This window comes from Mugil cephalus, chromosome 12 (assembly GCF_022458985.1).
Source record: "Mugil cephalus isolate CIBA_MC_2020 chromosome 12, CIBA_Mcephalus_1.1, whole genome shotgun sequence".
In the NCBI taxonomy this organism is placed as follows: Eukaryota; Metazoa; Chordata; class Actinopteri; order Mugiliformes; family Mugilidae; genus Mugil; species Mugil cephalus.
Window position 1 is genome coordinate 10,810,701 of NC_061781.1, and position 25,941 is coordinate 10,836,641.

At 44.5% G+C, this 25,941-nt stretch overlaps 3 protein-coding genes across 3 annotated transcripts; 2 read left to right on the forward strand and 1 right to left on the reverse strand.

Annotated features, from left to right (window-relative positions):
• Nucleotides 1-3,105: 3,105 nt before the first annotated feature.
• septin10 (septin 10) lies at nucleotides 3,106-11,333 on the reverse strand. The gene is made up of 10 exons (XM_047600205.1): nucleotides 11,167-11,333; nucleotides 10,174-10,288; nucleotides 9,438-9,633; nucleotides 9,117-9,303; nucleotides 6,929-7,090; nucleotides 6,604-6,700; nucleotides 6,022-6,190; nucleotides 5,802-5,934; nucleotides 5,137-5,315; nucleotides 3,106-4,830 (listed from the first exon to the last, which is right to left on the reverse strand). The coding sequence occupies exons 1-10, from the start codon at nucleotides 11,194-11,196 to the stop codon at nucleotides 4,815-4,817; spliced, it is 1,284 nt and encodes a 427-aa protein (XP_047456161.1). The 5' UTR covers nucleotides 11,197-11,333; the 3' UTR covers nucleotides 3,106-4,814.
• Nucleotides 11,334-11,948: 615 nt separating this feature from the next.
• Nucleotides 11,949-15,364, forward strand: sowahca (sosondowah ankyrin repeat domain family Ca). The gene is made up of 4 exons (XM_047600204.1): nucleotides 11,949-12,527; nucleotides 12,969-13,363; nucleotides 13,518-13,907; nucleotides 14,779-15,364. The coding sequence occupies exons 1-4, from the start codon at nucleotides 12,179-12,181 to the stop codon at nucleotides 15,241-15,243; spliced, it is 1,599 nt and encodes a 532-aa protein (XP_047456160.1). The 5' UTR covers nucleotides 11,949-12,178; the 3' UTR covers nucleotides 15,244-15,364.
• A 3,816-nt stretch (nucleotides 15,365-19,180) lies between these two features.
• On the forward strand, nucleotides 19,181-25,913 carry akap17a (A kinase (PRKA) anchor protein 17A). Its single transcript, XM_047600203.1, has 7 exons — nucleotides 19,181-19,324; nucleotides 20,045-20,385; nucleotides 20,800-21,018; nucleotides 21,158-21,370; nucleotides 22,320-22,468; nucleotides 22,705-22,945; nucleotides 23,895-25,913. Exons 1-7 carry the CDS (start codon nucleotides 19,318-19,320, stop codon nucleotides 24,780-24,782), a joined length of 2,058 nt encoding a protein of 685 aa, XP_047456159.1. The 5' UTR covers nucleotides 19,181-19,317; the 3' UTR covers nucleotides 24,783-25,913.
• Nucleotides 25,914-25,941: the final 28 nt, after the last annotated feature.

Below are 25,941 nucleotides of genomic sequence, written 5' to 3' on the forward strand. Positions count from 1 at the left end.
GATGGTGACAGTGGTGCAGTGAGACAGAAGAAAAGAAGTATATATAAATATATATATACATAATTCTATATTGTGCAGAATATTTATAGGCCTTTTGTGCCATTGAAGTCATGCTCTGTGCTGGCGACGCCCAGCGCTCTCTACCATGTGATCATTATACATCGTCTTGTACTGATGACCCGTGGTTGATTTGATTGTTTTTTCATGTCAAGTGCATTTTTCGCAATAAATGCCTTTGTTTTAAAAGCGACTCCGAGCGTCTTCCTGGTGGAGATGGAGTGGAGGGGTGAACACGTTACCCGCGTGGCTCGTTAGGACTTCACGGCCTCCCCTGAGAGGATATCGCATCATCATCCTTCTCCAATTAGAATTACCGAGCTCATTAGGAAGCCCTGCGAACAAGTTCCCAGGTACGGCCGTGTGACGGGGAGCGTGACTGTTATCGGTCCAGACAAAACAAAGCTGCCTCCGCCCCTCTTTTCATCCCTCCCTCCACTTTCTCCTCACATTTCTCTCCTGTCCATCTTCTTCCTTTCTTATCGCCCCCCCCCCCCTTTTTTTCTCTCGCGTTCTGAGCTCAGCACTGGACGGGGGGTGTAATTGGTAATTTCAGAGTGGCGCCTGACGCTCCCCTTAAATGACAACCTCATCTCTCCAGGAGTCGGGCCTGTCTCCGATCATCACCTCCATTTGCATTTAGACAGACCGGCAAAAGGTGGCGGGCGCGCGTGGGAATGTGTGTGTGTGTGTGTGTCCGATCACAGGTGTACGACAGCAGCGTGGGATGTAAGCCCACTCAGAAACACTTGACTAACGCTCGGCCTGCTGCATTTAAGTCGAAAACGAGGGCGGCCACTTTCAGGTGCTTCAGATTTCTGCAGCTCTGCGACGGCGCTCCCCTCCAGGAGTCGAGCACCTGGAGAGCGGCGGCGGCGGCGGCGGCGTGTCTCGCGTGAGACGGTTCTGCTCCGGGCGTCCCCTCGGCAGCCTGTGACACAGCCTGTGAGGTGCTGCAGGGGGATCGATAGACATTCCTCCGCTTTCCACCAGACCTGTCTGTCTGCCAGCTGAGGTCACATGAAGGGTAAGACGCTGCGGATAACAGAAGCATGGGGCCGTTCCTTTCTCCGTGTGCTCCCTCTGTAATGGGGAAGTGGCTGATTTTAGTATTGAACCCTAAAAATTTCTCCAGAATGAAACCCTCATATTGCAGAATGAATGTTTATACTGTGTCATGGCTGAGGGATTAAAAAATGTGGTTACGCTAACGTCACAAGAAGGTGGTAAATTTTAAATCTGATGCTACACAAAATATAAAACCAAGGCCACTTTGGCTTTCCAACATTGATTTTATGGAAAATAACTGTTTTTTGATTTTTGAACAGTGACTTTAAGTAATCAAACTGACATTTAAAGGGTTTAAAGGGTAGTTTTGAAAAGTGCTTATGTGATAAAAGTATGAATCAATTAAAATTTTATAGCATAGGTTCTTTGGAGGTTGACATTTTTGTCCTTAATGACTCAAGAGTAAAATAAACTTAGCAAGTAGTTGGACAGGAAGATGTTTAAGATGCTGTTTTCTGGATCTCTCTTTCTAAAGCCAAAGCTGTTAGATGCCCCCGTCTGTTCTCATGAATCAAGGACACTAGAGACACTTAAAAAAAGAGAGAAGTAAATCATCTACATGTCCACATATCTAAATATGAATTAAGGGGCTCGATAGGAATTCAAATGACACTCGACAATCCTGGTGGATTTGGACCCACAGTTGCTGCTGGTGACGGCAAACGTGAGTTAATATGACAAACTATCAACACTGTGATGCAACTAATGGCTTGATTGTATCAGGTGTGCTTGAGACCACACCTGATACAATCAAGCCATTAGTTGCATCAGGTGCGCTTGAGATAGAAAACCTCAAATATCGGCACTCTCAATGGCAACGTTTGAAATGCGCATGTTAGAAACATGGCTGAGCTGAGATAATTGTCCAGATGGACCAGAGAAGAGCTCATAGCTGTGCATCAACAAGGAAAATGATACAAAAAGCTATAGTAAAGCTCTGGGGCTGCTTTATTTCCTCTGGCACTGGACCACCTGCAGCGTGTGGAGTGAAGATGAATCTCAGGAGTCACTGGACCAACCGACAGGACAGTGATCCTGAGAAAAGCTCAAAGTCCATGAAGACGTGGTTTCAGAAGAAGCACTAGAGACACTAGAGAGGACATCAGTCATCTGACTTCAACCCCTTTGAAAATCTTTGGTGGGATTTGAAAAAGGCGGTTGCGGCTCTCAAACCCAAGAATGTCCGTCAGCCGGGGGTCTTTGCCCACGAGGAATGGTCTAAGATTTCTGAGGAAGGAATGTTGCCAGAAGCTGGTGTGTGGTTGTGCGTCACATTCGCAGTAGAAGGGTGTTCTACCAAGTACTGAGGGAACTAAAGGGAGTCGAATGGTTTTGATGAGTGCAGTTGTGATTAAAAGTGGCACTCTGTGTTGAATTTGGAGAAAACACTTGTAGTAATGCGCTGAACTATTTATGTTGCAATAAACAAACCAAGAAAAAAACTGCTGCTAGTTTGCACATTTTGCCAATAACTGTAACTTGTACTGGGGGCTGAATGTAATGAGGTAATGTTCTGCTGGAAAATGTTAAGACCTGGCATTTGTGTGGATCAGGGGTGTCGATCTCATTTTAGTTCAGGGGCCACATTCAGTCCAGTCTGATCTCAATGGGGCCAGACGAGTAACACAATGACGACTCCAAACATTTCCCCAACATTATGAAAATGTTTATTTAATGAACTGAAATTAGCAACTCTGCATTTCTTAAAGTGCATTTTCTGTATAGTTCTAGGTTGTTGTGTCATAATGTGCACAATGTCATTTTTGCACTTTACCAAATTCATCCCAAGGACCAGATTGGATCGTCCAGTGGGTCGGTTTTGACCCCCCAAGATGTATGTTTGACTCTCCTGGTATGATGTAACTTAAACATGTACCCCAACCCCATACTAATGACAGATGATCTGGTGCAGAATGAGTGTGATTAACTAGAAGTGAGCCCGTTCTGAGTGTGAGATTAAAAACAGACCGACACAACATATATCATGGCAAAAATACAAAGATTTATTTAGAAAGGAGGGAAGGACAAAAAGAATAATACTGTTTATTCTTTAAATACAAGTGTGTCTTAGATGAGCAGGCATCTGTGTGTTTCCCTGGATACTGTATTTCTTCTAATAAGGCACAAACGTCTTTAAGCACTAGTGTAAATACAAAGTGTCAGTAACTGTTAAGTAAAAGTTGGCGTGTACACTTCACCAGAGTGTTGTGGTTGACTTTAGACATTTACAGTACGGAGAGAATAAAAAAAAATATGTCAGGTGCCCCCTCCCTCCCCCCCCAGCAGACGTAAACTGTTTGTGACAATAGTAACAAAATACGGGAGCGAGTAAAAATGAAAATTTATGTCTAAATATGTTGTAACATATACATAATCACCAGAAAGCTACAAATGCACTTTGAGGACAGGCTCTTCCCCTGGTCTGTGTGTGTGGCTCCTGCGGGCTGTTTGTGTAACGCTGGTGTGTCGGTGTTAAAGGTTTCTATGGCACCGAGGAGGCGAAGGTGTGAGGAACTATAATGCCCTGTTACCGTGCTCATGATGAAGGCACAAGAGCTTCACAACTCATCCCAGAGACAGCTGCACATCTTTTAAACATTTAAAACATATCGCAAGTGTTACACAAAGACCTCCAACACTTGAATGACTTCACCGCCTGTATATAAAGAAGCAGGTGAGCGACAGGTGAGGGCGAAGGTACCCACCTGTCACTCAGAGCGGCCGCACCCTCAGTGAATGCATCATTTTAAGGCTTAATATTTGTAAAAGCGTAAAGAAAAACACCCCATGTAGATAAAAGTAGCTGCTTAGTACCAAGACTGTGACGTTAGGCTTTTTAACATGGAGGTTGACAAGGATCCTCTAGTGGCCGTTTGACGAACTGCAGTTTAGGGTGCTTCATTTCTTTTGAGGCGGCAGCTCGGTTTACATACAGCCCTGAAGGCCACATTTCTCTTTATTCGATTGTGCTTCCACAACAACGAGAACAATGACATTATTAGTGACACGAGACTGACCTCTCTTACAATTTGTGCTTGATTGCTCTTTTGCTTTTTTGGCACCTTTTGTTCTATTATAAGCAAAATAAAAAAAAGCTCAGAAGAATTGAATTCCGCATTCGATCCCAGCGTGAGCTCTGACGGGCTTAAGGAAGAATAACATGATGTTTGGTGCATTGAAACACCGACAGCGCTCTTATCGTACACTAAACACACGGCGTACGAATACGAGATTAGAGAAGAAGTCCCTTACACAGTGATGTTTGTACCAATCTGAGCTCCTTGATCTGTCAACAGCTTCTAGAGGGGGAGGCTGCGTGAGCATCAATACACTGAGGCCTCCCTCGGTCTGGCAAAAGCTAATAAGGAAGGTAGAGAGGTTTATATAAAAAGGAAAGGATAAATAAATCATAACGCAAACAGGTATAAAACCTACAGAGGAGATAATACCGTTGAGGAAAGTGTACACAGGATTCTCGGGTACAGTAAATAAACTTTGGCACAAAAACAAACTCACGCCGTCTCTTTCTCTCTCTCACACACACACACACAGACACACACGCTGCTGGTTTGTGTGGGGGTTTTCCTCGTTAGTGTTTGAGACTGGCCACGAAAGGCTGGAAAAGGATGTGGGTAGAATGTCACTGGTCAAACTGGTCGCGACGGAGCGCACTTCGGGTCCGAGGGTCTTCACATGAAGCCGGAGCTGCAAGAGAACAGAGACAGAGACTTCAGCGACGACGCGTCTGGCTGCGGATTAAACATCCCCTTTAAAAGAGCGAGGCTGTGGCGTTAGTCATCTGCATGCAGTCGGCTCCTCCGTCAGCCCCGATGCTCATCAACACAAATCTTAAATGCCAGGAGGTTGTAACGAGACTCGGCGCGCATCTTAAAACGGCAAATCGCCGATGACTAATCCGTTTTTACCGTCACTGCCAGCGACCTGCGAAAACTTCGGGAAGCGGAACGTTCCCGGAATGTACCGGCGCGAGGGCTCAGGTCTGCCACTTACTTCTTGCGGTCCTTGTCCTTCTTGCCGTTGGCGGTGAGGCTCTGGGCCTGGAGGAGCTGAGCGGCGGCCCGCCTCTTGCTGAAGGAGCTCTGGTCGTCGTCCAGGAGCCGCTTCTTCTCCTCCAGAGCCGCTTTCTCGTCCGCGTGGAGGCGCTTGAGCTGCTCGAAGCGGCCTTGCAGCTGGGACGTAAGAAGACGAGAGCACGCATTGGTTACTCAACCCAGATTTGCATCCACAATAACACGGTGTGAAGAAAATCAAAGGAAAAACCCTAACTTATTCAAAAATATAATGAGTACACACAAATGACCTTCTTCCTGTAATATAACTGCTAGTGATGAGCAGACTACTGTTTTAGGGAGGCTCATAAAAATGAACACTGGACGGGATTTGAGCCATTTTCATTTTCAGAAAGAAGTTAAAGTTTGAAGATTAAGTGCTTTAAACGAATAGTTTTTGTTTCGTGCCGTCCCACCTCATCACGGCTGAATAAATCTCACTGGGAAATAATTGGGCGCGTGCATCTAAACGTCTTTCTGAGGCGGGTGGGTGATTTATGCAGCCAGTACCCATCCTCGCATCGCTAATAGCCACTTTAACGTCTTGGGCTGACGCAAAAAACTCAACAAGCGCGGTAACGACGCTGAAATGAGGAGTTCGTTTACATCTCTCTCGGCCTCCTTCAGCTCCGCTTCCTTCTCCTTCACCCTCTGCACGAACATCTGCCTCATCTCGTCCTCCCTCCTCTGCAGCTCCACCAGGAACTCCTGGCGCTTGGCCTCGTACGTCTGCTGCAAACTGCGGAAACACGCACGGGGAAACAGGTCAGATGTACGTTCGCGCAGGCGGTTATGTTTTGCAGATGTGTGCGTCCGGCCGACCGACCTGACGGGTTTGCACTCCGGGTCCGTGTCTTTGAAGCCCATTTCCTCCAGCTTGCAGCGCCGGTACAGCTCGTAGTGGCGCGTGTGCGTCTGCTCCCTGAGGTCCTCCATGTTCACGCAGATCAGCATCTCCCTCAGCTTCACGAAGTCGCAGTGGTTCTCGTTCTCCACTGACACACACACACACAGAAACACACATTAGACAAACCGCAGGGATTTATTTTTTTTTTTTTGGGAGGGGGGAAAAAAAAAAAAAAAAAAACGTTTGAACTGAGAAAGTTGCCGGGGGCAAAACAAAATAAGGTTGGGCTGGTTTCAAGGCAGCTTGTGAGCTCATTTCTGCAAGTGTGAGAATCCTTATGAGGGGAAAGAATTTAGGTCTGATTAAACTGTCAATGAAACGCTGTAATTACCAGAAATATCTTTGGCAACACTGGATCCATTTTACAAAGCGATACACAAACATAGCCTGGAAGTCGGCCCAAAAGTTTAACCGCCCACATAATTTAGGGTAAATTATAGTTTTATTAAACGGTGCCCACTGAAGATCTGCAAAATACAAACACACGATAACTCATCCTACCTTGCACTACACCCCACGGGTACTGGCGAGCTTTCACCATCTTATTCCCAACGGAGACCTCCTCTGTGCTGCCTACCACAGCGAAAGGCAAATGACCCTAGAGAAACAAAGAGTACGTAAGAGCACGTGCAAAACAAACTGCATGCGCAGACATAACACAAATGAACCCTGATCTGTTCGTTTGCATATATACTTTGCAATACTTCATATAGTCACAACTGTATGATCACGTTTCAAAACTGTAATTAGCCACAAAAGCACTTTTATTCCAACATTTAGATGCTGATGAGAAGACTGAGTGAGGAGAGTGTGTGTGTTTCCTTACGTTCATAGTCGTGTTGACTTTAGCCACCGTCTCATCGTCCAGGGGGAACTGGTAGATCTGGACACCGTTGCTGACCAGCTCACTCATGATTTTGATCTTGAACTTGTGCAGCTCGCTCTTGCTGATGGTGTCGGCTTTGGCGATCACCGGGATGATGTTCACCTGCAGCGACACGGGACGAGGACACGCTCTGAATAAACAGCCGCCGTTACTCAACGCAAACGTCTGCAGCCTTTTGGAAATTAACACGGATTGTGATGTTTTAAAAAAAAAAAGGAAAACGTCAAAAAAAACAAAAAAAATGTAATTTTTCATCTTGGTGCACCCCTGGTCTGCTCAGTCACATGTCGGCATCAGCCTTCACCTCTGTTAACAGAGCGTGTTCCCGACACGACCAGCAGAGAATAGCAAGTAGCACCAGGATCACTAGAAATGACTCGGTCCTTAAAAAGATGGCACAGCAGTGAGAACCAAGGGAAGCAGAGAAGCTACTGGAATTATTTCCAAATTACATATCATGCCTTCATATAGTCATAGCAGCAACAGTTACGAGCATATCTGATGACATCAAGGCCTAATCCAGATGACTGCAGCGACGTTGGTATGGTAGAAATGTGCATGTATTTTTATATGAAACACTGGGACAATATTTAAGCGTCTATCTTCTATGGAGCACATCCTGAGGCTGAGGGCTTTAAAAAAAATCAAGCCAAGACAAGCAAATTTCATACATGTACAACCATTAAAACCCCCCCAGTCTGGATAGAAAAAGCAGCATTTAACAAAAAACAAACCACGTTTGTTTTTGCTCCTTTATCTGAGGTCCTGCCTTTAGATAAGCCTTAAATAAACCGTGTTTTCTGCTGTTATTTCTGGCCCAGCAGCTCAATCTGCCGTCCAAGCCACCCCGCATTCCTGCCTGTCCGTCATCCTGTCGTACCAAAGAGAGGCTTGGAATGAGTTGTTGTCACCAGGCAGGCTTCTGGGCCAGACCACACACTCGTACACACACACACACACACAGAACACACACTTCGATCCCAGTAGAGAAAACAAAAACAATGCCAGTAGATCAGTTCCAACAGCTGTCTGAGTGAGTGACCGTCCATCGGTCGCTGCTGCACATTCAACAATCGCCTCTTTCTGTGTGCGTCTGTACAGTGGCACAAAAGGACAACTCGAGTGTGTGTGTGTGTGTGTGTGTGTGTGTGTGTGTGTGTGTGTGTGTGTGTGTGTGCGTGAAGCGATTACAGCATTCCACTGCTTTTTCTGGTCCTTTCAGACGCAAATCCAGGGTTACTGACACTCCGCAGCGGCGAAACCGCACAAGGAAAACACAAAGTCACAACACACAGAGAGCATGGGAAAGTTTCTGACCGTTTCAAGAGCAGTGGAAGGGGGTTTAGTTAGTCGGACGGTGAACCTCACCCAGCACCCGGACATAAAAACAACCACAACATAGTCCCTCACAAAGAACCTCACACCGTCTCTCACACATACGTCAGCTTGTTTACAAGAAGTGGTCACGTCAGCTTCCATGGGAACTGTTGCTTATAAACTAAAAAGATTTGGCATTTATCTTCAGGAAATGGTGATGGAGCATCAAAACGTTTCTTTTGCCCCTGATTGAGAGAAGACAATATCAGCTATTCTGACAGCCCAGTCATGTCATCGCATGTTAAACTTTCCACCCAAGTCAATCAAGTCCAAGTGCAAGTTGGAAAACCGACATGTTGTTGTTAGCAGTTCCACTGGACAACAATCCACTATGTGGTAGAAACAGTGTAGCAACATGTCCACTGATTGAAGTTTTTTGGACAGTACTTTGTGTATATGACTGGCGCAATGACACACAAAGAGATAAAAGCGAAGCTTTTACAAATGCAGAGCATCCACGCTGTTTTTCGAGGACAGAGTTAATGAGGGTTCTGACTTCCAGATGGAAATGTGTCTTGTGGCATCCGAGCTGAAACTCTAATCAGGTCTCATTTTAAATCAATCAATAATTCAGCCTTCATTCCAGTTAAAAAGCTTTTACAATCTCTCCCAAAAAGATCTATTGCAACAACTATATGAGACAACTTTAAAACTGCCTGATTCCCTTAAATACTCCCTGTATATTCCCGTCTTGGACACACGTGTTATACGACACCTTTAACACAACTGAACACGGAGCCCTTTCTCGTACCTTGCTGTCCAGTTTCTTCATGGTGACCAGGTCCAGGGATTTCAGAGAGTGTCCGGAGGGTGAGATGAAGTAAAGGCAGGCATGGACGCGTGAGTCGTGGTAGTTGTGAAGAGAGCGCTTGATTTTTAACTCCTCCTGCAGATAACTCTCAAACTGTCTGTCGATGTAGTCCACCACCGGCTGATAGCTACAGGACGAAAACATAGTGATGATCACAAAAAAAAAAAGCATTTACCAAAACACTTATAACATTCATTACACTCACTCTCTATTGAAAGTCAGTCGACTTCTAATACACACTGACGTGTCTCTTCGTCTCACCTCTCTTGTTTGTTCATCTGGTCTCCGAAGCCCACGGTGTTGACCACGGTGAGACGTAGTCTGACGTTACTCTCCTGCAGGTCGTAGGTTTGAGCCCGCAGCTTCACCTGAGGCTCAAAGTGGGACGACTCGAAGTTCTCGAAGTTGGTATTAAATAGAGTGTCCATTAGTGTGGACTTCCCAATACCGGTCTCACCTAGAGGACAAACGTTTGAGTAACTGAACTTGCACAAGATGCAGGACTCCAGTACAGCAGAGTGATCGTTAATGTGCCTGGTAAATGCAATATTTCTAAAAGTAACGTTTAGTAACATCAAATAAGTATGACTAGACAGCAATTTTAATTGCTCAAGTGTTGCCAGTTCATTAGGTACACTAGTGAAAACAAATAAACTGCAATAGAACAGTCCTGCACTGAAGAAAGTGTTTTTATTATTTAGCCTAGCACGCTGACTAAAACAGGGTTGAAACATGTGTCAGCACAACACATCTGAAGCATACAATAACCTTAGACTTAGTGCAGGTACTGCTGAATGTAGAATGCACTTGTTTCCACTAATAAGCCTTATGAATTAGAAGATGAGTGTAACTTCTCTCCGTGAGACAACAAGTAAATTAAAATGTACTTAAGTTAACGTATCAAGTCCTGACACTGCGGTCGGAATTCCAAAGGACATCGTCATTCAGACCGGTTAAAGAAAGGGTGTGTGTAATTGGCAGGTGTGCGACAAGGTACCGATGCAGAGGATGTTGAAGCAGAAGCCCTGGCAGATGGATTTGTTGACCAGCTGATCTGGGAGGCTGTCAAAGCCCACGTGGCCGGCTAGAGACAGGGGCCTCGCTCCTTTATTCTGTGGAATGAATGGCACGGACACAAACAAATCAATACATGTGTTTAGATAAATAATGCACTTACTATTAACAACACACAGGAAATGACTCCAAATCAACAGCCCAGTCTTAATTTCTCACTTTAATTCAGTAAAAATGCATTTGCGTCATCAGTTTAAACTACTGGATTGTTAAGTGGCTCTTGAGATGTTGGATAAAATGTCTTTGTCTGACACTGTGTCACACAAATACGATCATATATGATAAATGAGTATGTTTCCCGCAGTGTGCGGACTAAAGAAACTTTAGAGCGTCTGACCTGTCCTCATCCGAGCCATTCAAATATTCTCATTTAGTTACAGTCTCTGATGTCTGAGAACTAAACCAAGGGTTTGGAAATGTAGACAAAAGCTTCACATAATGACTAAATGGGTGTGTGTGTGTGTGTGTGTGTGTGTGTGTGTGTGTGTGTGTGTGAATTTCATTCCTAAGGTTGCCGACATAACTTTGAAATCCAACATGACGTAAACCTTTGGCGATGTGTGTCTGTTTAGGTGTGAAGCAATTCATACCATTCAATACATAGTGTTGTGTTAGCATGCTAACCTAGCACCCCCCGTACTTTGGTCAAAGATGCAATTAATTTCTTTTCAAAAGCAAATTCAGCAGTCCGGATGACCGCTTTATGGATGGATATGTGTCAACAAAATGCCCCACGTGTTGTTTCTAGTCCTGGGGAGTAGCACCATCTAAAATGACACGTTTTCAGTAACTTTAAAGACTGAAAGAAGTTGTCGGATTAGCAGGAGCTAACTTAATAATAGCCCCGGACACTCCCTTCCCAACTCTCAAGAAAACTGTAATTTCTAAGCCACAGAAGAAGAAGAACAATACAAACCGGCTGCCGAGCAACGTCCGAAGAAGCCATAGTTTTAGACAGAATTTAATGACCTAAACGCTAGGAAATAATAAAACAAATCTGACAAAGAGCGACTTCTTTTTTTTTAGGATCCCGATCAGTACCGCCTCACCGTCGACAACTGGACAGATCAGTCCACTCAAAACAATGTGGGGATGAGGCGACAGTAAAACCACTGATCTATAATTTTTTTCTACAGTCTCGGGGGATTCAATGACATGTATTTACTTTGTACACATCATATACATTAAACCTTCAAGATATTGGAGCAAAACAATAATAATTTAGTGTTTAAAAATGAAACGCGCACCCCTATCTTTGTAGGATGGTACGGCGCAACATAATTTTCCCAGTCGCTCCCATTGCTTGTGTGACGTTAAGGGACGAGAAGGAAAAATTATAAAGTTGATTTCGGCGTAACTAAACTGCTGCTCTTAATGTTGATGCCTAATAGAAAGCATGAGTTTGACCACAGAAATTCCACTTCCACACAGTGTCTTTAATTAATTTTATGCACCGCAATATATTGAATTGACCGTAAACAGATTCTGATTACACTGGAATTAAATATATATTATTTAAGTAATATACCATAGTTAATTATTTAATACATGCACGAAATATACTTCTACTCCCTATCCTGGTTTAGCGACTTAGTCGACACATGAAGGAAAACACAGTTTCCAAAAGTTGGGATGCCATCACTCAATGGTTGATTTTACTTTTGGTTGGAAGTTCGAGTTTACGGCGAGCACGTGAATGCAACATAATTCTTTACTGTGGTGAGGCGTTTTGCTTGGTTGTGCGACCCCTATCTGCAGGAGCCGGGCACTGGTCTTCCCCATGGAGGAGAGGAGGAGGCCCGAGAAGATGATGCTCTCATCCGTTGTCACCGACCTAAGCGAATGCGCACGAACATGGGCTCATTTTTGCAACGACCGCGCGTAAACAACTAAGTTATCTCTGCGCTCCGTGTGTGTCGTCCTGGAGGATGATGGCGTCCCGGTGCACGGAGCAAGCCGTGCAGGAGTTCCTGCTGGAGAGAGGAGGGAGGGTCCAGCAGATGGAGCTGATCGATCACTTCCTATCAGCCTGTGGGAAAAATGACCAGTCAAAGGAAGGTGTGGATCGCGAGGCGCTGAAACGCATCGTTGACGGCGTGGGTGTCGTGAAGGTGGAGAACGGCGTGAAATTTGTGTGCCTGGACGCGGAGGGCGACGCGGGGTCGGTGATGCGTACGAGCGCAGGCGGCCACGATCACGCGGAGTGCAACGGCAACATCCAAGAGACGCTGGACAACGAGTATGTCAACGGTAATCCTGACAACGGGGAGCAGGCAGGTGAGGAAAGACCTCATTTGATGTCATCCACGCGCTTTAACAATAATTATCCTTTACACTATATTTGATTGCGTCCCTGTTTACAGCCCATATCGTTGTGTTTAGGTTGTATTGCCTTGTCGGTCCTGCTGTAGAATAACAAACATGAGGAAATATTAGGGTTTGGCCATTGTTTTGAAGGCCGGTACCTATTGTTTTGATTTTATACGCTGCAAAATTCTCACGATCTATTCATTTTGACCCATTACATAACCAAAACCACACACACTATCCTGCAGTTTAGAATATTAATAACTAATTTGATAATAAAAAGGAAGAATAACACTACACCCATTAATTTTCTCCAGGATGTATTGATGTGTATACAGTGGTGTCTCTCCTATTGTATAATATATAACTGCGAGCATGGACCTGACTGACAGTGGCAAAAACTTTTCAAAGGTTCTGCAGGAGCACAGCGTCCACTGTCTGCTAGCCTGGACAATGACAAGCAGTCAAATGGCAACGGTCAGCCTGCAGCGCAGTCTCAGTGTAAGACCAACACAGGCGCTTCTACCCCTGCCGGAGGAGGGGAGGTGAAGCTGAGGGACAGGAGGAGGCGAGAGTCGGCCCCGGTCATCGGGGTGCCGGATCTGGACCAGGCCCACCCTGGAGGGTCCCACATCCAGCAGGCGAGGGGGGCGCGCAGGGTGTCGAAAGGCTCCCAGCGGGCCATGCTGACCAGCTGTCTGTCCGAGGACAGCGCACTGGAGGGGCTGGACCCTGTTGGTGACATCAACACGCCCAAAGGAAGTCGCAGGAACTTCATAGAGCTGATGATGAGTAGCTCTCCTCAGGTAGGGAATATTTGGATCATTTTATTTATTTGGCGGCTTTATTAAACACTCTACAGGGCTCACTGCTTTTAGAAAGTGCAACTATTTTGTGTGGCATAACACAAACAACTTAAAAACATTCTAAAGGGTTTATTTTTCTACGTTCTGCCGGCAGGTCCGGAGGTCCCTGATCAACCGCGGCTCTCGCCTCCGAGACTCGGTGCGGAGCGATGGCGACTCGGCCTCTCTCCTCTCCTCAGCCACCGACGAGGACTGCGCCTCCGTGACCCTGGACCCGCTGGAGCACGAGTGGATGCTGTGCGCCTCGGACGGCCTGTGGGAGAGCCTGCAGCCCCTGCTGGCCGTCGAGCCGAGCCTGGTGGCCAAGAGGGACTTCGTGACGGGCTTCACCTGCCTCCACTGGGCGGCCAAGCAGGGAAAGGCCGAGCTCCTCTCCCAGCTGCTGGCCTTCGCCAAGGAGAACACTATACCCGTGAATGTAAACGTGAGATCGAGCGCCGGCTACACGCCGCTCCACCTGGCTGCCATGCATGGACACACACAGGTGGGTTGCGTGGGACGGTGGTGCAGCGGGGTGTCGTGTGTTACAGCTGCTCGGTGAGGCAGCACAGTTACCTGCACTCTGTCTGCTCAAGCTAGAGGCATTACATTAGCTTTGAGACACAGTAAGAATTAAGAAATTAACTTTACTCAGCAAATCAGGTGGAATTTGATGCAATATGGGATTGTTTACATAAAAAAACATAGTATATAGCCTAATTGTAGACATATGATATCCTGCATTGTTGGCTTCTGTAGTTGATCTTCATTGATATAGTGTTTTCTTGGTATATTATTACTGCCACCTTTAGATCAGTACAATTGCAGCATTTACAGTGTTGTGCTTCTGGCAGCTACACGCGTGTCCACATCCTTTAAACAAGCAAAAATCCTACAAAATTATCCACAGAGCATGGAGTGTTTGGAGTGTTTCCGAAACGACGCTGAGGTTTCAGTCCACCCTGCATGCTTTGGATATCAAAAAAGGGTTGTAAGGTCAACGGAGACATTTGGAAAATTGTCACTAGAGAGAACGCGGCAGGAAAATGTGCATGCAGTGCTCTGGTGAGAGGAGAGCAATAGAGGGAGGCTACTCTTTTACACCGGAAAAGTTATTCATAGCAACAGTGTCCAACTTGCCTGTTGGAGTGAAGAGGGCTTGATACCAGCACGAGATCACCAATATCGACAAATATTTGGAAGACAAATTGATAGATTGTTAATATTTGTCTGGTATTAAGACCTTAAGAATAACTTTTGATATTTTCCATTTTGTGGGTTTTACAGTTAGAAAGACATGGACGCCATTGTGATTTTCTGATTTGTACAAGCTGAACTTTAGCCCTTAAAACACTGTGACGTGTTGTGATTGACAGGTGGTCCGTGTGCTGCTGTCGGACTGGGAGGCGGACCCCGAGGCCCGAGATTACAGCGGGAGGCGGGCCATCCAGTACCTGCCGGCGCCTCTGGCCGCCAACCTGCAGGAGGAGGGAGTGGTCACCTCACCAGGAGCCGAGTCAGACAGCGAAAACAGCAACGGCAGCAGCATTTGGGGCCGCGGCTGGAGGTTACCCAGGGTCCTCCAGGGCAACCTGAACCCACTCCGGCTGCTGAACCCCCCAGCAGAGGCAGCGGAGGAGGGGGTGGGAAACGGGAAGGCCAAGGGGGGCATACAGAGGAAGTCGTCCCTGAGTCGGCTCAACGCCCGGCTGCATCGGGGGCGCCCCCGGGCCCAGATCATCCACAGCGCCTCCTTCAGGGACAGTGGGGAGGTGGGAAGAGGGGAGGACCTGCCCAGCAGCCCTCTCCGAACCAGACCGCTGTCCAACCTGTTCGGATAACACTACTTTAAACCGGTTATCATTCAAACCTTTATGATCTGATAGGTCGGATATTTTTGTGAGAAAAATTAATATTACACATTCTAACAGAGTTGATTTTAAAGTTTTATTATTATTTATTCTAACTCCTATTGCAGTTTCTTTTTTTTTCCACAGGTTGACCACACAGTTCTCACAGTAGCATTTAGTTTGATACAGGAACTCATTTCCTGCTCCGTGGGTGTTTTCAAGTGTGATTTTTGTTGTTTTATTTGGAGCAGGTAGCAAACATTACACATTAACGTCACACCAGGTTTTTTTATTTTTATTATTTAACACGTTACATTCACACAAATGCAAAACAGGCAGCATCATCATCAGTTTTCACTTCAGTTTAGGAGTGCAATCCTAAAGACAAGCACTTAGGTTTTGACTCGTTTTTTTTTTTTTTTTCCAAATCCACATTTGTGTTTGCAGAGTAATATATTTCTAGGACTCCGTTTCTACATTTTAACCCTCTCTAGTCGGATGGTGCTGATTTTTTTAGGACATTTCTGTCACGTCAACAAATGTTTGTATTTTTTATGTAGCAGATTTTAATAATCAAACTGCCGTAACCACACAATTCTTGTACCGATCAGCGATGTACAGTCATCATGTTTGCACTCGTCACTTTGAGGATGGTTGAAGGTGAATATTGGAGGGAACCGCACAAGCTGAAACCATGACAGCTGTTTTTAGTCAACATCGTAGCTATCGTCAAGTTGACACACATTCCGATGCATAGTCTACTCTTTATATAAAAGCGTAACGTTTTTCCTAAACCTTTCACTTTTGTTCTTCGATTGCCGGCACCAAAAAGAGAATGAGTTGGTTAGTGTTGCTCACACCGATGGGGAGATGTTTCCAACAAGCCTTTGTTTAGATCCAGTTATTTACCTTGAAACATTTCACAGTGAGGCTGTTTTACTGCGTGAAAGCACAGGGATCACATAGTTTACTTACAGTTTTCTACTGATTGCAATGTACCTCAAACTTTTTCAAAACTGGTTCACTCGTTGCTACATTTCTTGGTGTGTTTTGATAATTGAAAATCAGGTGGAGTGTTTTCTGAAATTCAAGTATTTCCATTTCATTCCAAAAAAAAAAAAAAAAATAAATAGTAATTATTCTCATTATGACAAGAGATCACACACAAACTGAACACTTTAAAAACCTTCTGGGAAGTTAATTAGAAACGGTTCCAGTTCATCAATATCCTGGAAGCCTGGAGTCACTCTGGGCTTTATGCGATTATGGACAGAAGAGTAACAGCGACGTAGTCATACACGTTTTTTGAGCAAGTTTAATTCTCTGACTGGTTGGAGAATTATAAGATTGCGCCCAGAGGTTTTTTTTCTCTCTCTATTGGCTGAAACACGCCCAATAACGAAATCCAAATGCCGTATTACAAGGCTAATGTTCACCGTTCTTTAAGTAAATATGCAATCAAACAAACTGCATCACCTGAAACCGAGGGCAGGATCCGTCATGTCAGCCATGAATCGACCTTGCATGTACGCAATCATTTGATCATGTGTTCCATATGTTCAGCTGAGGAGCAAAGCGACTTCTTTCTCGCGTCCCAGATATGTGAACCTCACCTACACATCCTAGATGTCTTGAATGTCCCCTTAGTATTTTGTAGCATTTTTACTTAAGCTATAGGGCTTTATGTAATTATATGGTTTGACACTTTGATGTGGAAATGTATTATAATACAGAAGTACTCCGGCGCTGCTTTTCTCCGCTGCATGTAGGGGAGAAAATGTAAATCTGATCCACTGTCCGTTTTTATGTCTGTGAATAACCGTTTGTGAAATACAGTGAAGTTCATCCGTGGTTTGAAATGACTGAGCCACTCATGTCTCTACTCATGTCTCATCCCTAAATGTGAAATAAAGCAATACATGTTTGCATAAAGTTTCTAAGTCACTTACAGGGCATTTTGTGTCTATTCTGTCAGGACAGCGCAAATAAGTTGTGAGGCAAAATGATATGGGAGCTCATTAAAAAAACAACAACACACAATGAATGCTTATGGGGGAACTCAGTCAGAATGGACCAAAGCCTCAACGCTGTGTCGGTCGCTCTTCCTGCTGACACCAATGACAAGTCATTGTCCCTGTCTGGCAGTGCTGAATAATTGATGATCTGATGTATCCATGTGCCAGCGTCGGTCCAGCGTTTACACTTTATCCACAACTTCCTGTGTAAAGCTGCCCACACTGCGCAGCGCCAGATACATGTTCACAGCCAGGTCTCATTGTATCTCACATGTATCTGTGTGTCTTCACTTGGAGTGTTAAAAAGACAAAACAAAGATCAGGGTGATCTGGACTGTTTACATTGGCCAAAATCTTCATCAGTATGTTATGCATGATTAGTTCGTTTGTAGTAGATTGGGTGTAAGTTGAACTTTTATCTTCTTTGCGTGGAAGGTGATGCAATTTCTGATCTTATATACAATTCTGGTTTGGCCCTGACAGAGAGTTCGCTGAAGGAACGGGTGGAGAAGCAGAGCAACACGGGATAAACAGTAATTTGTTACAATAGTAGGAGGAGACGGGAGCCACCAGGGAGTCCCTTAGGTTTGCACATGGCTGCCAGTCTTTTGTTGCTGATAAGATGCCAAAGAGGACGTGTAGCTTTCATGTTTCCCCCCGTGAGTTGAGATTATACAGCCCAGCACGTCACGAGGGGAGGGAGAATTATATATTTATATATACATATAAAGCAAAGGAATTCGATGTTCACGAGCCTTGGTGTGTTTAAGAGGGCGATATAATCAGCGCCTGGGACGGGACAGATAACTGCAGCTCCGACAATCCTCTTGTGGCACTGATGTTTTTCTGGCACCCGTCTAGCTGTGGTATTCATGTTTATCACATGTAATCAGCCATATAAAAATAGGATTACATGGAAGCAGTGTATTTGTGTAACACAGATACATTGTGTTGCAAGTTTAAATGTAAATTCTCCTAAATCGGAGTCTGTTTCTCTGATTACTGTTTTTCTTCGGTCATGTACGAGTCGAAACAGATTTGTAGAGGTCAGAAGCGATGAGCTTGTCCTGGGCCGGGGCAGCCTCGGGCAGCCTATCTATTAGATGACCGCTGATCAAGACCCAGTGGAGAGCCTGTCTGACTGCAGCTACTGACCTACATGCACAGTGAAGGGAGTAATGCCTATTATGTAAATTCCACTGCCATCTTTTCAGGGAAACCGTGCCAACTTTTTTTTTGCCCGGGGGCCCTTCTCTGTCTGATTAATCCATGCCCAGCCTGTACACTTCTCTCGCTTTTACAGAAAACAGTTACCACAGTGATAGTGAGATTCATACAAAGAATAACAGTGCCAAACAGACTGCATAAGCAACTGTTTTCTATCATCTCAGAGTTCTTCTTCATCTTACAACTTGCAGTGTCAATAAAAAGTATCAATAATATGAATTTGGATTGTCTAACAATGATGGATCTAATTTAATGTTGGTGTTTTTTAATAGGAAAAGATTTTATACTAATGATCTGAATCTATTACAAATACCAGATGCAAAATACTCAGGCTTATATTTCATTCAGTTATCAATCTCATATTTTCATTTCATTAATTATGTGACAAATGAACAAGGGAGACAGATGTGATTTATTTACATGTGTCATAAAAATAGGGCAAATACAGTATATGTTTTATTTTAGATCTGCAATTCGTGTAAATAGCTTTTTAGGAACCGCATTTCTCTCTGAAATTAAAGGATCATTTTTAACTGTTGATGAAAAACGTTTGGTATCTTTTCCTGATTCTCCACATCGTTCCGCGCGGTGTCGCTGTTATTAAATAAGGTCAATTATGTGGTTTTATTTTTTTTTGCCATATGTGTCGCACGTTGGTTCTTTCTGAGGTCAAAGTTCACTGAATGCGGAAGTGACCTGCAGTTAGCCGTTCAGTAATGGATGTTGAGTGTTGTAGTCCTCTGTTTTGTTTGGCTTTACGTAAAACATTACCATAAGGTTGCTGTTATTTATTTTATTTTTATATTTTACCGGAAACTAGTCGATGTCAGGTGGGTTTGGAGTAATTCTTCCGTCGCGTTAGTATAACGTTTTGTTAAAAGCTTTTTGGAAAGCTGAATCGTCAGAGTTACAGAACACTTGAAGCTAACTAGCTAGCAGCTGGCTCGGCATAACAATACCGTTGCTACTCATAGATACGGTTGCTACTAACCAAAACAGTTGTCACGTAGTAACAAACATTTTGTGTAACATTTCTGTGCGTTGTTTATATTAGACAGACATTTCGTTCATCTTACATCTCTCGTTTGTGCTTTGTTATGAATTAACGATATGTTTAGCTTCAGCTTTAAGTCAGTACTACATTTACGCTAAAAACTTAGATGTTAAAAATAGCAGCTTTTACCTGATAGCATAAAATTATAATTTAGCAACGTTTCGGCCAACAACATTGGTTATGTCATATGCACAAACTTAGCTACAGCTAGATCTGGCGTGCATAACGTTACATAGCGTGGTTAGTGCCTCAGATATCGATATGCTAATTCAACGTTTATAAACTTTACATTTAGAGGAGCTAACACTTCTAAACATACATTAAAAGGGACACCTTACATGCGACCTGTGTTTCACATTTTGGAGTGATGGGATTTAAACATTTGTGAATCGTTGAGCACAATCTCTTACTCATAAGCGACATAACACGGCAACATCATTTTACTTATTTTAAAACCGCCTTTTTAAGCAGATTGTCCAACTTTTCATGCCTGCAGCTTCCTCTGCAATAATGACCACCATCGTCCATGATACTGCAGAGGCAGTGTGCCTGTCCTCTGAGTACAACTTGTACCTCAAGCCCATTGCCAAAATGACAGTCAGCGTGGCTTTGCCCCAGCTCAAACTGCCTGGCAAGAGCATCTCAAACTGGGAGGTAATGGAGAGGGTAAAGGCCATGGTGGTGCCGGAGCAGTTTTCAGCCCTGCGGATCTCCAAGAGCACCATGGACTTTATCCGCTTTGAGGGCGAGGTGGAAAACAAGACGGTGGTCAAGAGCCTGCTGGCGCGTCTGGATGGGAAGACCATCAAACTCAGTGGATTTACTGATGTACTGAAGGTATGGTTTACATGGTTTACCACATACTACGCTGACTGTGGCAGCTGGCTGCATTGATATATAGTGAATCTGAAGACTGTAGTTTGTGGTGCCGTTAACAATGATTTGTGGTCTCTATTTTTTGACAGTGAGAACTATGACACAAATGATGTATGAATGTGTATTGATCTGCCTACTAATTCTGCCTCATACATTGAAATAGTTACATAAAAACAGGGAGTTTTCCATGTCTCACCTCAGCTGCTAAAATGACCACAACATGGAATCAACACCTTCCAACATGTACTTGATATTATTTAAACCTAACTGGATATACATTTGTTTACTGGGCAGTTGTTTTGGACTCAGTGGTTTTATTTTGTTGTCTATGATGAAAGGGCCACTGAGTGTATTTATGTGCCTCTCTTTGCTCAGGTACGTGCCGTAGAAAATAAGGTTGACTTCCCTACACGACATGACTGGGACTCCTTTTTCCGTGATGCCAAGGACATGAATGAGACTCTTCCAGGCGAGAGACCCGACACTATTCACCTGGAAGGGCTACCATGCCGCTGGTTTAGCCAGAAGGACAGTCCGTTCCCAGACCGACCCTCAGAAGAGGTCCTCATTGCTGTTTTTCAGGCTTTTGGCAAGGTTGTTCACATTTCTCTTTGTCCACATTCAAAAGAATATTTAGCTGAACACAGAATTTATATTTCATTATCTGTTGTTCATTTGATTAGTAATATTAAGTAATTAACAATTGAAAAATAACTTCTACTATTGATTTTAGGTGCGAAACGTTGACATCCCCATGCTGGACCCATACAGAGAGGAGATGCTCGACAAGAACTTCAGCACATTCAGCTTTGGGGGGCATCTCAACTTTGAAGCTTATGTCCAGTATCAGGAATACTGCGGTTTCACAAAGGCCATGGACACTCTGCGCGGCATGAAGCTGATGCTGAAGGGAGACGATGGAAAGGCAGTTGCCTGCAACATCAAGGTACAGCACGCCACAAAAACTGTAAATGAGGAAGCAGAGCTTTAGTTGATTCCTCATCTCCAAAAGTGTCTCAGCTTTGAATTTACTTAAGCTCGATTCGGTGCTTCAGTGATTTCTTCAACATGTTATCCTAGACAGAGAAACGTAACGCAGTAGAGACACTTCTTTTTCCAGTTAGGCCAACAGCAAGTAGTAGCACTACTTCTTTGTTGAAAAGTGGTAAAGCATGAAACAAACTAATACAGGCACGTTTATAGCTATGCATTGTATGTTATTGCAAGTAAATTTCGTAAATTTCAGTGTGACAGTGCAGTATGTCAGGGAGGTTGTATTTCTACTGTTTAGATTAAATTTGTGAAGGCTCAAAGGATTTTCTCAGACTTTCTACATATCTGAAGTACTTCCATGTAGTATTATAAACCACTATGAGGTCTAACAGTATAACAGATATAGATGTGGTATGCATGCCTCTCTTTTTGTGTGTGAGGCCGTCAGTGCATTACGTCTGCAAATGTCTACAACTTAGCAACGAGATTGTTCTGTCCAGAGTCACACAGCAGCTTTAAGACCTTTTAGCAGAATGAGAACTGAAGCCGCATTATCTTTATTTCGAAGGTAATGAAGGAGAGCAGAGTCTCTTAATCCACAGAATAGAGCCCTGGAATCCAAATGAGGGTTAGAGGAGAGTCTCTGAAAACACTTTGTCCTGCTGGTTAATACGTCGGATGCAAAGAGACATTGTTAAATCTCACAAGCACTTACCTGAACACGACCTGTTTTCTCTGTCTTGCATATCATATTACTGTTTCCTTTTAATTAAGGCGTCGGATAAACGATGTTTATTCAGACAGTTTATACAATCTGTAGGGAATAAATATATTTTGAGAATCTGGCTACTGCGCATCAGATTGACTTCAAGTTAACACTTTTGTGCGTGAATTTTCATCAGGTGACGTTTGACACCAGCAAGCACCTCAGTGAGCTGGCTCTGAAGAGGAGGTGTCAGGAGAGGCTGAAGTTACAGGAGCTGGAGAGGCAGAGAGAAGAGCAGAAACGGCGCGAGAAGGAAGAGGAGGAGCGGCGCAGGGAGGAGGAGAGGTATGATGAAAGATCAAATAGAAAATGAAAACCAGTGTCTAAAGAGCAAGGGCTACAGAAGACTCTGAATCACAATAGTAACTACTGGAGTCACATATTGGTTAAAAAAGAAAAAACACCATATGCCTCAGGACTCAGGCAGGAAATATTACTTCCCTGCCTTTTTTTGCGTGAAACTCAAACCACAAGAAAATGTGAACAGTGATAAGATGAGGATTTTTTTACCATTTGTTCAGGAAACAGAAGGAACACGAAGAGGAGGAGAAGGAGAGGAAGAAGGAGGAGAAACTGCGGAAGCGAGAGCAGAAGCTGCGGGAGAGGGAGGAGAGGAAGAACCTGAAGAAGGTGAGGCGGCAGCAGGAGGAGGAGCAGAAGAAGCTGCAGATGAAGATCGCCATGGAGGAGAGGAGGCTGCTGCTGGCTCAGCGCAACCTGGAATCAATACGGCTCATTGCCGAGCTCCTGGCCAGGGCCAAGGTATGCAGCCGAACCACAGTCCACACTGCACTTACTGATGTTTAGCTGAACGTTTTAACAAAATTGGACCATAGCAAGCAACATAAAATAAACTTCTGTATCTCAATAAATATTTGCACACAAAATTCAGTAAGTCACTGGGCAGCGCATGTTGGAGCGGAAACTACTAAAGTTTGAACAACAACTTGTACTGAAATCACTGCAATGCAGAAAAGAGGGAAGACGTCTGAGTAGATGTGTGTAGGAGGCAGAAATGGGGAGAATTTTCTGTGCTTGTCCAGTCACTGAGACTTGGACGAGGAAACGCATTTCACACCAATCAGTCTGCGTCACTGTGACATGTAGTTACACTTGTGGGGCGATGCATGTCAGACCATACATCCAGCTTAAAGAAGAACAGTGTGTTTACTATGAAGAAATCAGTCCAGTAAAATAGTGCTTCCAAGACACAGTCCACCATTTAACTTGTTTTAAAAACAAACTATGAAATATATAAGACACAACATGAAACCAAAGATTTAAGTTGTTAACACGAGCTGTGTGTCCATTACCACTTTTTCGCAAAATAAAAGTGATATTTCTGAAATTTCGAAAAAGACTGACTACAAATTAACACTTTTGTGATACACTTTCATATCGATACATTTGAAAAAACATCTTATGACAGCGTAGAAATGTTTCAGTGATATTTGAGAGTTTTTTTTTGAAATGTTGGCGTCTCCGTTACCATATTTTTTTAATGCAGAAACGCAGCGACTGTAATGTTGTTTCTCATTGATTTGGATTGTAGAAACTTTTGTTATGACTCTTAAAATTGATTTGGGTAACCAGGGTCCAATAATAACCACTGTTATTTAGAAAGGCTAATATTCAGCATGCATCCCCCATGACTTATTCTTCATCTCTATCGTTTCTCTTCCCTTTTTCCACGTGTTCTCCTTCCCCTCAGGCTCTGAAGCAGCAGCAGCAGGAAAAAGAGAGGGCCGAACGCGAGGAGCAGGAGAGGCAGCAGCAGGCCCGTCAAAAGGAAGAGTTAGCCCGCCTTCAGCAGCTGGAGGCCTGCCGGCGCAAGCAGGAGGAGGAGCTGCGCAGGGTGGAGCTGGAGAAGGAGCGGGCGCTGGAGCTCCAACGCAGAGAGAAGGAGCTCAGGGAGAAACTGGTCTGCAACATGTTGAAGAAGAGCACTGGGAAAGCTCCGGGACCTGCGGGCGCGCAGGACGAGGCCGGGCCTGAAATGAGCGAGGAGACCTGCGATCCCGGGGATGTGATGATGCTGGGGGTCCTGGGTCAACTCAACGGTGTGAAGGCGGCTGACGACAAAGAAAAAGAGGTAGCCAGGTCTAGCACGCACTCCCACGGTTTGGGAAGAAGTAAAACCAGAGAGGAGGGAAGAGGAGGGCAGGACAAGAAAAAAGACGGAGATGGAAGGAGAGAGGAGGTGGTCAGGAGCAGGAACAGTAGGGATCGCACGAGGGGCGACTCCCAAAGAGAAAGGAAATCCCACAGCGAGGGGAGGAGGAGGAGACGCTCTCAGAGCCACAGCAGGAGGAGAAGGAGTTCCAGCCGGCGAAGGAGGAGGCCCAGTCGCCACGGCAGCAGGAGGCGCAACCACAGCCACTGCAGCAGGAGCACGAGCTCCGGCAGGGACAGGAGCCGGAGCAGCAGCGGGAGGAGTCACAGCGGAGAGAAGAGCCACAGACGCCGACACGGCAGAGGCAGCAGAGGCAGCTCCAGGAGCAGCGACAGAAGCCGAGAGCGGAGGAGTCACAGTCACTACAGTCGCAAATACAGGAGGCACAGCCACAGCAGGGATAGGAGCCACTCCAGGCGACGCTGAACTCATCAACATAATCATTTCACACCAAGTGGCTGCTTAGCATAAGCCAAAAAAATCTCAGACTTAAACATTTCATATAAAAAGAAAGTTAATTTCACAAAATCACTTCAAAAAATATACATGAACCATGGAAGTGGTTGCTGCTGATTCTACTCCCCCCAAAAAAGAATCGACCTGATTCAACTTAACATTTATTATACGTAAAGTACCAGCTGTCCTATTCGGTTTCACTACAACGGTGTTCTTTCTCAAGTGTGACGGGTTTATCAATATTCAACACTTTTCTCTAAGAACGAGGAAGAAAAAACCCAGCGGTTATATCGGAGGTTGACAGGACAAGACTAAATTAAAGGTCTAAACCTGCTTTGAGTTATAATGCTTGCTCATGCAGAAAGTTCTTCTAACCAGTGTGATCTATACGTTACGGCTGCCACGGCTGTGGGGGGACTTTAACGAACGGCTGCTGTTGCGTTACAAATGTGAAGTTTCCACAGACTCTAATGACTTTACCTCTGTTTTAAGGTTGTCATGTTAGCTGCCCAGCTGTTACTTGAAATACTGCACCAGTATTGGCTTCGTCGCCGACGAAGTCTCAGAACCACACGCGGCCGAACTCGGCGGCAACGGACTTGACGACGTGACTTCACATCAGCATTTGTCACGTTCACAGTTTTAGTTTGAAAGAGAATAACTGTTATTTTTATTAAAAGCATGCGTTATGTGAAGCTGTGGTGTTCAAACTCGTAATGGAGCGTACAAGCAATTTTTGGGTCGTTTGTAACTCCGGGTTAATTAAGAATTGCAGTAATGGATATGCAGACTGTGGTATTTTTATATCCGTGGCAACGTTGAGTGTTTAGGAAACCAGCTTTTGAGATTCAAGTCCAGCAGTACAGCGCAGTAGTAAAAATGGGCGGCTAGGATGTTTTATTATACGGTCATTTGCTTTCTTACTGTTCAAACTGTTCTTTTAGCTGAAGCTGAGCTCTGGGGACGTTGAACCTAATCTCACTGACGCCTTCATTGTCACCTGTACCTGCCACGGAAATCTTCATTCGTTCTGTATTTCTTACACTACAGCATGCCATGACATATGCTTCAAGTTGGTTAAAATAAAAATCAAAGCTGGGATCTTTTTTTTTTTTTTTAACGCATCGTA

What these genes read in the sequence shown, in the direction of transcription:
- septin10 (XM_047600205.1), bottom strand. Translation starts at nt 11,196, where the DNA reads ATGGCTTCTTCGGACGTTGCTCGGCAGCCG. An exon ending in CAGATGAACAAACAAGAGAG is followed by an intron (nt 9,304 to 9,437) that starts GTGAGACGAAGA and finishes TTCGTCCTGTAG; the next exon opens with CTATCAGCCGGTGGTGGACT. An exon ending in CCCGTGGGGTGTAGTGCAAG is followed by an intron (nt 6,191 to 6,603) that starts GTAGGATGAGTT and finishes TGTGTGTGTCAG; the next exon opens with TGGAGAACGAGAACCACTGC.
- sowahca (XM_047600204.1), top strand. Translation starts at nt 12,179, where the DNA reads ATGATGGCGTCCCGGTGCACGGAGCAAGCCGTGCAGGAGTTCCTGCTG. An exon ending in TGACAACGGGGAGCAGGCAG is followed by an intron (nt 12,528 to 12,968) that starts GTGAGGAAAGAC and finishes AACTTTTCAAAG; the next exon opens with GTTCTGCAGGAGCACAGCGT. An exon ending in TGATGAGTAGCTCTCCTCAG is followed by an intron (nt 13,364 to 13,517) that starts GTAGGGAATATT and finishes TTCTGCCGGCAG; the next exon opens with GTCCGGAGGTCCCTGATCAA.
- akap17a (XM_047600203.1), top strand. An exon ending in GATTTACTGATGTACTGAAG is followed by an intron (nt 20,386 to 20,799) that starts GTATGGTTTACA and finishes CTCTTTGCTCAG; the next exon opens with GTACGTGCCGTAGAAAATAA. An exon ending in TTTTTCAGGCTTTTGGCAAG is followed by an intron (nt 21,019 to 21,157) that starts GTTGTTCACATT and finishes TATTGATTTTAG; the next exon opens with GTGCGAAACGTTGACATCCC.